At 44.4% G+C, this 15,076-nt stretch overlaps 1 protein-coding gene across 2 annotated transcripts in view; it reads left to right on the top strand.

Moving 5' to 3' along the window:
- The first annotated feature begins 993 nt into the window (after positions 1-993).
- The window catches only part of OSBP2 (oxysterol binding protein 2), a 150,740-nt gene continuing 136,657 nt past the window's right edge, over positions 994-15,076 (top strand). For both annotated transcript variants that reach the window (XM_049788779.1, XM_049788778.1), the window contains exon 1: positions 994-1,553. In XM_049788779.1, coding sequence (XP_049644736.1) covers positions 994-1,553 — 560 coding nt within the window. The remainder of the gene's footprint in view (positions 1,554-15,076) is intronic.

Here is a 15,076-nt window from a genome sequence, read left to right as displayed (position 1 = left end):
TTTTAAAACCCAACTACAAGCATGTTTGTAATCATGGTGCTGAAATAAAGATATTTTAAAAAATGAGGAGAAAAAAAAGAAAAAGAAATCCTATTTCAATGTTTGATTATTTGTAGGAGGACCAGTCTTTCCTTTTAAAGTCGAGTCTTTCCTGTCTAGGTCCCTAGATTCTGCCACCCATGAAACCCTCTCATTGGAGAAAATCCACAGACATGGCAAACACTAATACAGAAGTTTCACAGACCGTTAGTAAAGAGGACACAGGAAGGGGCAGGTAGTACAGCGGTAGAGCGTTTGTTTGCCTTGCATGCGGCTGACCCAGGACGGACGTGGGTTCGATTCCCGGGGTCCCATAGGATCCCCCAAAGCCAGGAGCGACTTCTGAGCGCAGAGCCAGGAGTGACCCCTGAGATTCACCAGGTGTGGCCCAAAGTCAAAACAAAACAAGATTGGGCTGGAGAGATAAGCAGAGCAGATAGAGAGCTTTCTTTGCATGAAGCCAACTTGGCTGCTACCCCTAACCTCGTATATATTCCTCCGAGGCCGCCTGGAGTTATCTATGAGCACTGCTGTGTATGGCACCCCCAAAACCAAAAATAAGTAAAAAAAATTAAAAAAAATAAAGTGGGGGTGGCAAAAAACAAACAAAAAAGAATAAAGTGGGGCCGGAGCGCTAGACAGCACAGCCGTTAGTTTGCCTTGCACGCGGCCGACCCAGCAGGGAGGGACCTGGGTTCGATCCCAAGCCAGGAGCAATAGCGATTTCTGAGCACAGAGCCAGGAGTCACCCCTGAGCGGCCCCCCAGAGATCCAAAACACACCACCAGGCAGACCCGGGTGCCAACCCGCCCCACCCGCCCCACCCGCCCCGCCCAGGCCACGCGCGCGCGTGACGGCGCCCCCCGGCTCCGCCCCGGGCCCCCCGCGCCCCGCTCCCCTCCCCCGGCTGGGCTGGGTTCGGCTGGGCTCGGCGCGGGTCCGTCCACCGGCTGCATGGGGAAAGCGGCCGCTCTGTGCCGAGGCGGCGGCTGCAGCGGGCGCTCCCGCGGGCTCTCGTCGCTCTTCACCGTGGTGCCCTGCCTGGGCTGCCACTCGGCCGCCCCCAGCATGAGCGCGTCGCCCCCCGACCCCAAGCCCGCCCGGGAGGACCCGGGGCCCGAACGGCCGTCGCCGCCGCTGCCGCTGCCGCTGTCGGAACCGCCCGCCGAGCCGGGCCCGGAGCCCACGTGGGAGCCCAGGCCGGGCTGCGAGGGCGGCTCGACCCCCGGGGCGCCGTCCGAGTCGCCCCCCGCGCAGGTGGACACCGTGGGGGCCCCGGTGGGGTCGGTGCCCTGGGCCCAGGTGGAGTGCAGACCCCCGCGATCGGCCCCGAGGACGTCTCTGGAGGTGCCCCTGGCCGTGGCCGTGACCGGGGTGCCCACCAGCGCCGGCCCCGGGCTGCCCCCGCTGCCCCTGGACAGCTGCAGGGGCTGGCTGCTCAAGTGGACCAACTACCTGAAAGGCTACCAGCGCCGCTGGTTCGTGCTCAGCAACGGCTTGCTGTCTTACTACAGGTAAGGGGGAGCCCCCATCCCCACCCCAGAGCGCCTGATGGTGTCAGGGGTGCAGTGCGTTAGAGGCAGGAGTGGGGAGAGGACATCCCACCCCCATCAGCAGAGGGGATTTAGGAGAGGAAGTAAGAGATAATAGGATGCTCTCTGGGTCAGCCTTGCAGGGTTTGGGTCCATGATAAGAAAGCCCCCTACCCCACCCCTCTGGCTATGGTTGTTAGGCCTGTTGGGGTTAGGGAGTGATTGGGGGACCCGAGGGAGCGTAATGGATGGAGTGATGGAGCTGTATGGTCCTTCTCCTGGGTCCCCCGAGGAGTTTTGACCGTTAGTCACAAGGTTCTCTCACTGTGTGTGTTCACGACTGCAGAGGGAAGTTCCAGGCTTGTGTTGTATAGGTGTGAACAGTTTGGAGGTTTGAGCCCGGGACACAGCTACCTGGCTCACCAGTTGGTGTAGAGAGGTTCTGGCCTGGGCTCTTTTGCACTCCAAAACCAGCCTGTCTCGGATGAGTCCTCATACCTTCCTTCTTCACATCCCTGAGTTCAACATTTTGGAACTTGTTTGTTTTTGTCCTGTGGCCACACCTGGCTGTGCTCAGTGGTTACTCCTAACTCTAGGTTCAGGAGCTACTGCTAGCGGTCTTGGAAGATCATATAGGATGCCAGGGATTGAACCCTGGCATGGTGGGCTTTATGCAAGGCAAATACTTACCTTCTGTACTATGGCTCTGGCCCCTTTGGCGTTTTCTGCACTACTCACCTAAAGGGTCAAGATAGTGCTTGTAAATAGAAGAGCAGGAAAATCACATTCTCATGAAAGTAAAGCCTGATCTCTAGCATTTTTCTTTTGCTTTCATTTCATCAAAAGAGCAAAGATAGCTCATCTCGTGAATTCTTAAGATGGCTCTGTTTAGACAGTTGGCATTTCAAAGTCCTCTCACATGTACAGATTCTCTGATAACTTAGAAAATTTTTTGTTGCTTGTTGGTTAGATTGTGGGGGACAAATAGTGCTTTGAGGATAATTTCTTGTCTGTACGTTTGCACAGTCCAACTCTATAATTTTTGGTTCATTTTGGAAACCACATCTGGTGGTGCATGGAGAGATACTTCTGACTGTTTGCTCTGGGATACTTTCTGTGGGTACTCAGAGGACCATGCAATGCTGTGGATTGAACCTGGACTGCAAAGCATGTACTCAAGACTACTGAGTTGTCTCTTAAGCCCCAATAATTCTGTTTTTGAATGTTTCAAGGTGCTGACATGGGTGGAATTGTGACTGGACTGGCTGGAAATGACAATTCCTGACATTTGTACAGCCCTGGGCAGCTGTGTGGCAGGCCAGCAAAAACGGTCTCATTGTCATTTCATAGAAGGTGCAAGGGAGGCCACAATTAGAAGCTTCTGTGGGTTAGCTAAAGACCCCCGACTTGTACGCTGTCATACAGACACCAGAGTGAGCACTTCGTCACATATGGCTTCCCCATGCTACCTCCTGGAGATATGGTCCATTCCTCCTCCATCTGATGTTGATCTGCAAAAGCCCAACCTGGTTCTTAGCTTCACTGCTGCTCTGTGTCCTGTCTTTTGCACAGGCCTTGGTAGAGGACCAAGTGTTTTCTAGACTTGTCCGTTGCAATTCTGACAGTTGGGGTGATCCTCAGTTTCTTCTGTGCATGGTGCATGTGTGTACGAGTGACCGCCTGTCTCTTCCTGGCTCTCCTTCAAAGTCTTAGGCTTGGAAAAGCTCAAGTTTCAGGTGTTTCCAAGTAGAAAACAGTGAAAAAATATTTATTTGTGATCTTCTTGCCTTAGGGACTAGACTCAGGGGTCTTCAAACTACGGCCTGCAGGCCACATATTGTATTTATTCCCATTTTGTTTCTTCACTTCTAAATAAGATATATGCAGTATGCATAAAAATTTGTTCATAATTATTGTTTTTACTATAATCTGGTCCTCCAACAGTCTGAAGGACAGTGAACTGGCCCCCTGTTTAAAAAGTTTGAGGACCCCTGCAAGTTTAACTGCCAGGATACTGGAGAAAGAATGAAATACATTTCTTATGATTACTGTCCTGGAAAGACTTACTTCCTTCTTCCCTCCCTCCCTTCCTCCCTCCCTCCCTCCCTCCCTCCCTCCCTTTCCTTCCTTCCTTCCTTCCTTCCTTCCTTCCTTCCTTCCTTCCTTCCTTCCTTCCTTCCTTCCTTCCTCCTTCCTCCCTTCCTTCCTTCCTCCCTTCCTTCCTCCCTCCCTTCCTTCCTCCCTCCCTTCCTTCCTCCCTCCCTCCCTTCCTTCCTTCCTTCCTCCCTTCCTCCCTTCCTTCCTTCCTTCCTCCCTCCCTTCCTTCCTCCCTCCCTTCCTTCCTTCCTTCCTTCCTCCCTTCCTTCCTTCCTTCCTTCCTCTTCCTCCTCCTCCTCTTTCTTTATTCTTTCTTTCTCTTTCCCTCCTCCTTTCCTTTTTTCTTTCTTTTCCTTCTTTTCTTTCCTTTCCTTTTCTTTCTCCTTTCCTTTCTTTCTCCTTTTCTTTCTCTTCTCCTCTCCCCTTCCCTCCCCTCCTCTCCCCTCTCCTCTCTCTCCTTTCCTTTCCCTGCTTACTCCTGGCTCTGCTCTCAGGGATCAATCACATTTGGTGGTGCTCAAGGAACCATATGTGATACCACTCAGCTACATGCAAGATGAACACCTTATCTCTTACCCACTGTGCTATCTTTTCAACTCCTTTCTTTTTTTTATATATAAAAAAGTAATAAAATATTAGTAAATATTAGTAAAATATCTTAGGAAATAAATATGCCCTCTGAATATTAAAGATGAAGATTCAGATATTTTACACAGCAAGGAACATTTGAATTTAGTATGTTAGTATAATCTAGAGACAATTTGCTAGACAGTAACTTTTTTTTGTAACAGTTATACCAATGCAATTTTCTGTGTAACCTGAATATTTTTGTTTGTTTTTTGTGGGACCACACCCGCAGCACTCAAGGGTTACTCCTGCTCTGGGGATCATATTAAAAACAGTGACTTGGAATCTCCTCTCCCCCCGCCCTTCCCCTCCTTTCCTCCCTCCCCCACCTTCTCTCTCTCTCTCTCTCTCTCTCCTCCTCTCCTCGCTCTCTTTTTCTCTCTCTCTCTCCCTCCTTCCTCCCTCTCTCTCCCTCTCCCTCTCCTTCCCTCCCCCCCAGACTGCCATTAAATTCCAGACCCATGTCTCTCCAGTGTTCTGGTATTGGAACCTGAGGACATAAGTCAAGATAATGGCACCCAAACAAAAAAAAAAAAAAAAGAAAAAAATAGAGAAAACAAACAAACAAACAAAAAAAAAAAACAGTGACTTGAATGTGATGGGTGTGACCATCTTATGGGCTTATCAGGGAATTAACCTTATAGGATGTTGGGAATTTCATCTTATTCAGATAGGCTTCCTGGAAGAAGTGTGTCTACACAAGTAATTGAAGATTAAAAAAAAAAACAACAAACTCTAAATAAACATAGCCAGAACAGCAGAAGTGGGCCCGGAGAGATAGCACAGCGGCGCTTGCCTTGCAATCAGCCAATCCAGGACCCAAGGTGGTTGGTTCAAATCCCGGTGTCCCATATGGTCCCCTGTGCCTGCCAGGAGCTATTTCTGAGCAGACAGCCAGGAGTAACCCCTGAGCACTGCCGGGTGTGGCCCAAAAAAAAAACCAAAAAAAAAAAAAAAAAAAAAAGAACAGCAAAGTAAGAGTATTCAAATATAACACTTTAAATTGCACATTGGGGCAATTTTGAGCTAAAGATACTTGAGGAACAGCAAATATAGGAAAGAACTCTCTAATCTCTCCCATTTCCTACTTAAGGCTGTCATAAATTGTTTTTAATTATAAATTTGATCCTAGGCATCCTATATATTTTTTTTGGGGGGGGTTTCAGGCCACACCCGTTTGATGCTCAGGGGTTACTCCTGGCTGTCTGCTCAGAAAAGCTCCTAGCAGGCACGGGGACCATATGGGACACGGGATTCGAACCAACCACCTTTGGTCCTGGATCGGCTGCTTGCAAGGCAAACACTGCTGTACTATCTCTCCGAGCCCGCATTTGTGTTTCAACACGAATCCCACCACCATTGTACCCTTCCCTCTGCCAATGCCCCCATATTCCAACCCACCTCTCAAGCCTGCCTCCGCAGCAGGCACAAACACATTTGCTTCAAATTGCTTGGAACAACAGAATAGCAAATGGAATTGTCAGAAAATAGATCAAATAATCAAAGTGAATTTGTGGTAGTTTTTATATCTCACAGTGCTGTCACTAAAAATTGTCTGAAGATATACGAAGCTGGTTCGAGCTTGTTGAGCTTTCTGTGTAACTTTTGGTTATTGAGCTTGGTTGGCTTCTACTCAACTTTCCCATCAGATTTGCTGTGCTCCTACTAGGCTGTCAGCACTGTGAAATCTGGAGGTGGTGTGTGGCTGTGTCTTCAGCCTTGTGCTTCAGGAGCTGTGGAGCTGGGCCATTTATCTATTGGAGGATGTCGGGTGTGGGTGGGGACTGGTGGGCCTGTCTGGCAGGAAAGGGAATCTGCCCACCTCTGTTCTGAGAAGATCACAGAGTTGTCAGTCCAGACATGTTTCTACCTGGGATGATTTGGTGGCTTGATTCTAACTCCTTTTAAAAATACACAACCCCTCTTACAGGACATCATCCTATAGCCTGGTTTCCTTCCTTCCTTCCTTCCTTCCTTCCTTCCTTCCTTCCTTCCTTCCTTCCTTCCTTCCTCCTTCCTTCCTTCCTTCTTCCTTCCTTCCTTCCTTCCCCTTTTTCTTTCATTACTGTTTTCCTTTGTTCAGTTTTAGGGGGCTACACCTACAATGCTTGGGTGTTACTCCTGGCTCTGCGCTCAGGAATTACTTCTGGTGGGGCTTGGGGACCATATGGAATGCTAGGGATCAAACCTGGGTCAATTGTGTGCAAGACAATTGTCCTACCTCCTGTACTGTTGTTTGACCCATGTGTGTGTTGTGTGTGTGTGTGTGTGTGTGTGTGTTTTTGGGTCACACCCGCAGTGCTCAGGGGTTATTCCTGGCAGGCATAGGGACCATATGGGGCTCTGGGATTTGAACTGATGACCTTCTGCATGAAAGGCAAACGCCTTACCTCCATGCTATCTCTCCGGCCCCTTGACCCTTTATTTTATTATTGTTTTAAAAAGTGTAAATGTTTCATTTTGTTTTACTTTTTTTTTTTTTTTTTTTTTTGAGCCATACCCAGCAGGGCTCAGGGCTCTTTGCATTCATGGATTACTCCTAGCAGGCTTTCGAAGATCATGAGTTCTGAGACCAAACCTGGCTCAGCTGTGTGCAAGACCAACGCCCTACCTGCTGTACTCTTGCTCTGGCTTCGTATGTAAATGTTGACATTTTAGGGATACATGTCACCATATCACACTGACCACAAAGCCCTATTTTATTTAGTTTTTAAAATTTCATCTGCATGCAATGAAAATAAGCCTTGATTTTAACCATCTGGCACTTTAAAAAGAGGGGTACCGGGGCCAGAGCAATAGCACAGCGGTTGTCGTTTTCTTTGCACACAGCTAACCCCGGACGGACTTGGGTTCGAACCCCTGTCCCATATGGTCCTCCAAGCCAGGAACGATTTCTGAGCACACAGCCAGGAGTGACCACCCCTGAGCGTCACCAAGATATGGCCCAAAAATAAAAAGAAGGGAGGAAGGTGGAAGGGAGGGAGGAAAGGAAGAAAGGAAGGTGTTAGAGCCACTGAAAATGGAGGGAAGAGGAGGCGGGGAGGGGCATTGTCAACCTTGTAAATACCTGTAGACTGGAGTAACCAGATGGCCCCAAAACAAAAATAAAGTAAAATAAAAAAAGGGGTATCATGGGCCAGGAAGATAGTGCAAAATGCACACTTGGCCCGAGGAGGACCTGAGGTTTGATCCCCTGGACCACCTGTCGCCATGAGCACTGTTTGGAATAACTCATGAGCACAGAATTTAGAGTATCCCCAAGCACTGCCAGGCATTTGCAAATTGTAGCTAGGTTTTCATTCTTTCCAACAATGTACTAGGATTATAAATGAATGGGAGGCGGTTCTTACCTAATGTTCTGTTCTCTTTATTTATTTGGATAACAACAAGAGAAGATAGCTTTGCTCAAAATTAGTTTGCTAGTTCCCATTGAAATATTCATCCGGGCCTGAGAGATAGCATGGAGTAAGGTGTTTGCCTTTCATGCAGGAGGTCATCTGTTCAAATCCCGCGCCCCATATGGTCCCCTGTGCCTGCCAGGAGCAATTTCTGAGCCTGGAGCCAGGAATAACCCCCTGAGCACTGCCGGGTGTGACCCAAACAAAAACAAAAACAAAAACAAAAAATCTGCATGGGGCCCGGAGAGATAGCACAGCGGTGTTGCCTTGCAAGCAGCCCATCCAGACTTAAGATGGTTGGTTCGAATCCCGGTGTCCATATGGTCCCCTGTGCCTGCCAGGAGCTATTTCTGAGCAGACAGCCAGGAGTAACCCCTGAGCACCGCCGGGTGTGACCCAAAAACCAAAAAAAAAAAAAAAAAAAAAGAAATGATTTCATCCTGGGTTGTCTCCTCACAGTGAACATGTAGATGTGTGATATTTGATATTAGGGAAGAATTTGTAAATGGCACATTGACTTTGATAGGTCATAATGGAGCAAGTGTTGGAAGCCTAAACTTTATCCATATTAAAGACAGAATTGATTTGGGTAAGAAAATTTGTTAAGGGGCCGGAGATAGCACAACAGTAAGGTGTATGCCTTGCACGTGGCCAACACAGGATGGATGCTGGTTTGAATCCCGGCATCCCATATGGTCACCCCAGCCTGCCAGGAGCGACTTCTGAGCATAGAGCCAGGAGTACTATCCCTGAGTGCTGTTAGGTGTGACCCAAAAACCAAAAAAGAATTGCCTGTTGGGCAAATTATAAATGACCTTTGTCTTCTAGTGAGGAATTTCCAACAAAATCTTAAATTATTTATTATTCAGAATAATCTGTGGATGGGGTGCTATGCCCACGGTAAATAAGGTAGATTTCAAAGGGGCCAGAACAGCAGGTAAGCCACTAGCTTGCACTTGGCTGAATTCAGGTTCCATCCTCAGCACCATTTATGTTCCTCTGAGCCTAGCCTGGGTGAACTCTGAGCAGAACCATGAGTAAGCCCTAATACTGCCAGTGTGCCTCAAAACCCCCTTCTCCTCCCTTAAAATAAAAAGTCCTCAAAGAAATGACACTAGATCTTTAAGAAAAAAAGGTGCCATCAAGTGAAAGTGATTTGGAAAAGGCTCTGGCAGATGTGCGGCAAAGAGAATGTGATGAGCTGCCTGCGTAGAGAGTGGGGGATCAGCTAATAAGATTGTGCACAAGGCTGTCTCTGCCTCTAACCTGAATCTTGTCCTGTTATGTCAGAGAAGCCAGTGTCAGGAGACAGGTTTTTGTTTTGTCTTGGTTTTTGTTTTGTTTTGGTTTGGTTTGGTTTGGTTTTGGGGCCACACCCAGTGGTGCTCAGGAGTTACTCCTGGCTATTTGCTCAGAAATAGCTCCTGGCAGACATGGGGACCATATGGGACGCCAGGATTCGAACCAACCACCTTAGGTCCTGCTTGCAAGGCAAATGCTGCTGTGGTGTCTCTCCAGCCCCAGTCTTGTTTTTAAATAATGGAGCCAGAAGGGGGGCGAGGAAAAAATAATAATGGATCCAGAAACAATCAAGCATGGTGCAGTGTCCCTGAGCATGTGAGGTATATGAAAAAGGATGGGGTGGAGAGTCTTTGTCCTATGGTTGCCTTATGCTACTGAATTACACTTTCATAGTTAATCTCAGTGTTTCATCCAGAAACAGTAGGTTAAAAGAATGCTCAGGTTGATGATAATGCATAAACATTTTGGGGGCTGTGCTGGGAACGAACCCAAGGACACCACACATTCAATGCATGTGTTCTACTCCTGAGCTGCATTCCTGCCCTAAGCTTATTTTCTTTTTTTATTTTGTGGGGGGTCATACCCGGCAGCACTCAGGGGTCACTCCTGGTTCTGTGCTCAAAAATCGCTCTTGGCAGGCACAGGGACTGTAGCAGGACAGCCCCTGAAGAGGTTGACTGATGGAGGGATGGAGAATGAGGCCCTTTTCTTCCAGCTCGTAGCACGTGTCTGCCACCCTGTATAGCCCACGGTTCTGAGGTGAAACGGCGGGTAACAGCTCGCAGACAATCAGGCTCGTGGAAATATTTGCTTTATTCGGATGGACAAAACTGAAGTCCAAAGACTCCGATTCAGTTCCAGCCAGCCAAAGCCCCTCGCCTTCCACAGACCCTTGCTCTTATAGTCCAGAGTCAGGTCCCACCCAATGGTGGGATCAGATACCAACCAATGGTGGAAGCAGAATCAGGTCCTACCCTAGGGTGGGGGCAGAATGCCAGGTCACACCCTAGGGTAGGGCACAATCACCTAATCAGATTAGGGTGAGCAACATAGTAATCCCCCAAAATATTTACATACACAACAATTCCCCCTTTTGTTTTTAGTAAACAAACAATATTGTCTACAATTATTAAAAGAAAAATTAGTCAATAATAAAAGAGCGGCTGTTTGCATAAGCGCATCACAGGAAAATGTAAAGAAAAACTTCTAACCTAAGCACAGGGTGTCTAAAACCAGAAACATGTATCAAGGAATCAACTACAAGCTCCTGAGAAGATAAATCTAAGACGTACATAGATCTTTCGAAGAGACACCAGAAAGGTTGTGTAGCAGGCAAGAAGAAGCACCTTTTCTTTATTTGTTGTTGTTGTAGGTGGTGGTGGTGGTTTTTTGGGTCACACCTGGCAGTGCTCAGGAGTTACTCCTGACTCCACGTTCAGAAATCGCTCCTGGCAGATACCGGCATTTGAACCAATGACCTTCTGCATGAAAGGCCAACGCCTCGCCTCCATGCTATCTCTCCAGCTCCATTTTTATTCAAGTTCAGGTAGACCAGAAAGCCCATCTTTGAGGGCATTGAACTAGGCCTTTATTTCGGAAGAAGTGGCACATACACCCTCTGCACAGTGGGGAGCCACTGCAATGATGATCAATAGGTATCTGAACTTAGTCCAAGTTCTTAATCCGTTTGAAGTCCATAAGATGTCTGAAATTGATGTCGACTATTTATAGATGGGAGCTTAAGTCACAAACCAAAACAAAATGTTTAAGGCAGAGACCCTCCCTGTGTAAATAAACAACTTGAGGGCCCATCCAAAATGGATGGAACCTTCTATAAACCTAGTATTTTGCCTATGATGCGCCCACGCAAAAAAAAACCCTGAGAACAGACAAAAATATCATTTGGGAAATTATAGACAATAATATATAACTCACAAACCTAAAGTCAAGAAAGCAAAACCTTAATGTAATACAACATCGATTCCTAATATTAAAAACTAAAATAAAAAAAACATTAATTACGATAGTCAAAAGAAGCGAAGTACCAAACATAACTTCAAAGGATTACAGTTATAGGAAAAACAACAGATGTAATTTCTACAGAGTTCAATACCAATGTGTAAATATGAGGGGTCTGGAACTCCAAAAAGACCGGCAGAAGACACTTGATGGGTCTGGAAAAGCCGGTTGAAGCCTTGTACAGGAGATAACATCAAGCTGAATGAAGAAGGAAGGCCAGTACAGTCATCCATGTGTTGGGGCATCCCCAAGCATTACATCATTACATCATAAGTTGGTTGGGCTTCTGTATTTCCTTTGGGATCGGTGCAATCTTGGGGTAGCCATTGTAGAAACGGTCAACAATAGCATTTTGTATGTGGATGGAAACCAGAAATTCAGATAGCACAGTTTAACTGGGATCCAGAGACTGTGGGTCTTGTCCATGGATCTTTTCTCTGGTGTTACATTGTGACACAAATCCCAGGTGGCTTCATTTCCAACAAGTTTGCAGCATATATGGTGTAAAACTCCAACAGTCATGGATTTCTTCTTCCCGCCGAGATCAGGAAGCTTGTAGTTGTGGGTGAAGGAATGTTGCACATGTGAAATCCTGAAAATTAAAAATGTTAAGGACTAGGAAGAGAGAAGGAAGGATAAGGAAGACTAATTTGGGAAGATAAAGTTAGGAAAAAGGAAACTATATACAAAATATGCAGAACAGACAGACACTAAACAAGACATACATACACAGACTTCACAAAAAATATGGCCATAACACTCACTCATACTAAAAAATATTTGTTGGAAAGGATCCAAAATAGAGCAAAGAAAAGAGAATTCAGCTGAATCAATTAAAAGCTCCTTAAAATGTAATAGCCGGCAATTGTTTAGATAAAATTTCAAATTCACAAAAAAAAATTTTTTTTTTATGGTTTTGCCTAGCAGATCTGAAAGAGAATTTCATGCATAATACAAACATGGACAACTCTACTATACGTGTAATATCAGTATATATACAAAGTTGATAACAATATGATAATCATAGTAACACTGTGTTTTATATTGTGTAAACATACTTTATGATAATCATCATAGGCAAGAAGCACTGTGAAGAAAGTCCACCTAAAATTATCATTATGTAAGCGTCTTAAAACCTAAATTGAGGGAAATAAAGCAATGATGTTAAAATAAAAAGAGTGAAAGTCGTTAAGTGAGTATACCTAGAAAGAAAAACAACATTAATATGATGAGAAATTTCTCTTTCAGGTGAACCTTGACTAAATTAATTTGTAAAATTTCATGATTAACTGAGACCTAGAGCAATAATGAAATTAAGACATAAATCCATCCTACAAGGAAACACATTGGGGATTCATGATTTTCAATCTATATTCATTGATCATGCCTGTGGAAAGAATCCTAGAGCATTAATAGCAACTGATAAGGAAGTAAAATGATTATCTGGTGTTCATTGTAGATCTCTAAGAAGTATAAAACAGGATGTATGCTGCTGTGGATTTCACCAATGTATTAGGGACTTTTTTGATCTTCTTGTCATCAAAATTGATCCAGTGTTGTTTTGCAGCAATTTTACAGTATGAAGTACAGTGTCCATAGTGAACTTTACCATAATGGTTTGACACCGATGATAAGTTGTATTTCTTAATCTTGCTTTTATTCTCTGAAGTGAATTCCTCTAAATTGAGGTCTTCTAAAGGAAAATCTACATAAGTATGCAATTTTTTTATTTGTTTGCCATCAAAAGCAAAACGTTTCAAGTGTATTATAAGTACTGGTGGCAGTTTCCATAAGTACGTTTTCTTTGAAAAATCCCTTCTATTTTTGCAACTGTTGCACAGAACTTTGTTGTCATTTCTTAATTCTTCTTCTTTAAAAAATTCAGAGAGGCATTCCTGTAATGTACATTTATCTGTAGATGTAACAGCCAAAGACAAATGAACAAATGTCTCATAAACCTCAGACTTTTGGTGGCAAGTGAGACACTGGAGTATAGATTTGAATTGTCCTTGAAAGAGATCATAAATAATAGATTTATGAGCCTTTTGGTGTTCTGGACTAAATTGTTCATAATTTTCATTTCCCATGAGATGTGTAGTTTTGTCTGTCATTAGATTTACAGTAAGCAAGTCCTGATGTAATCCCTCTATTAGGAACATCAGTAGTTCGTGAGGATCCTGCTGATTGTGTCCAGCAAACTGGTCATTAAGTAAACCAATTGTTACTTTGAAGCTTTCAGGGTTAATATATCTATGAAATCCATTTCCCATGGTTTTGATGAGCCGACCAAATTCTTCGGCTAATTTACCTTCATGCCCCATCGGATTTTTCTTGTTAATATCCTTTTTATAATGATCTTTATAAAAATACTGAGTTAAGTCTGAAATATTATACAAGCATTGCAATATTGAGTTCATGTAGCAAGAGTTTCCTATATTTTGGAGCCCAGTTAAGACAGGTTCCTGTCTTTCCTTTTGCATCTCGGAGTGTAAGGGTTTCTCACTACCATCAGTCTCACTCATTGTATGGTGTGTGACAGCTAAATCGTTCCCTGCCCCAGAGACCTTAGTAATATTACTGCTGTTAGTGTCTGAAATATTCTGTTTTTTCTCTGAAGGGAGTTTGTAGTCTGAACCTGATCATTTGTGCTAGCCCGATTTCTAACAAGACGTAATGGAACCCAAAATTTCTTGGGAGGGTCATCATTTATAGAAACATAGGCATAACCCCTTCCTCTTAGGAGAAGATAGCCAGCTATCCATTTTTTCATCCTCCTTGATCCAAATAGGTTTATGGGTTGTTTCTTGTCTCTGAATATCTTCTTTAAAATGTCTTTCCGCTGCAGTGTAGCTTTCCCCCTTGGGGTAAGTTAAAGTAATTTAGTGTGATAAGAGTCAAAGACAGCAAATCCGTTGGTGGTAAACCTCTTTTTCTATTTTTTGCAATTGAGTTTTTAAGGTTCTGTGAGTCCTTTCTACAATGGCCTGTCCCCTACAATTGTAAGGAATTCCTCTGAGATGTCTTATCTGCCATTCCTTACAAAAAAAATTCAAAAGTTTTGCTAACATAGGCTGGCCCATTATCAGTTTTTATAGAATATGGAATACCCATCACAGAGAAACATTGTAAAAGAAAACTACAAGCAGCCTTAGATTTTTGAGAAGACATGGGAATTGCCCACATAAACCGAGAATAAGTGTCCACCACAACATGAAGATAAGGTTTCCTTGGAAATAAATCTGTTTGAGTTATATCCATTTGCCAAAGTTCGTTAGACTGTAAGCCTCTTGGGTTTGCTCCTGCTATGTGAGTCTTTTTTGTTAACGGTGCACATACGTTGCAGTTTTCTACGATTTCTCTAGCTTGCCTCCATGGAATTTGGTAATTCACATGTAAACGGCGAGCATTTGTGTGTAGGGCTGAATGTTCCTCTATAGGTGATTTAAATATAGGCATTGCTAGCAAGTCAGCAGTTTATTTCCTTGAGCCATAGGTCCTGGAAGACCTGAGTGGGCTCTAATATGTGTGATGAAGATGGGCTCAGTTCGTTTTTGAAGAAGCTGCTGTAATTGTTTAAGTAAGTCCTGTATGATCGGGTTATTAGCATTAAGGGATGCAGTGGCTATCACATGACATAAATTTACCACATACAAAGAATCAGAAACTATATTCATGGCTTCAGATACATTTTCTAATAGGTAAATTAACGTTGCTAATTCAACTTTCTGTGCAGATTTATATTTGGTATCTATGGTCATATTAATGTTGTCTCCAGTTATTCCTCCTTTTCCATTTTGGGATCCATCAATGTAAAAAACCTTGGCATTGGGAATAGGGGAATCCCGAACAATTGAAGAAATAACAAACTGAGTTTTTCTTTAAAAAGTCCCAAATTTTTCCTGCTGGATAATGGGAGGATATTTCTCCTGTGAAATCTGAGAGGGCCCTTTGTAGAGATTCATTAATTGGCAATATTGACTCAATTTCCTTTTTTGGTACTGGCAAAACTATTATATCTGGATCAAAACCTAGTAAAGATATAGATCTGAGTCTTGCCTGATA

Source organism: Suncus etruscus, chromosome 15 (assembly GCF_024139225.1).
Source record: "Suncus etruscus isolate mSunEtr1 chromosome 15, mSunEtr1.pri.cur, whole genome shotgun sequence".
Taxonomy (NCBI): domain Eukaryota; kingdom Metazoa; phylum Chordata; class Mammalia; order Eulipotyphla; family Soricidae; genus Suncus; species Suncus etruscus.
The sequence above is the reverse complement of the archived record's forward strand: the minus strand, read 5'-3'. Positions and strand labels throughout refer to the sequence as shown.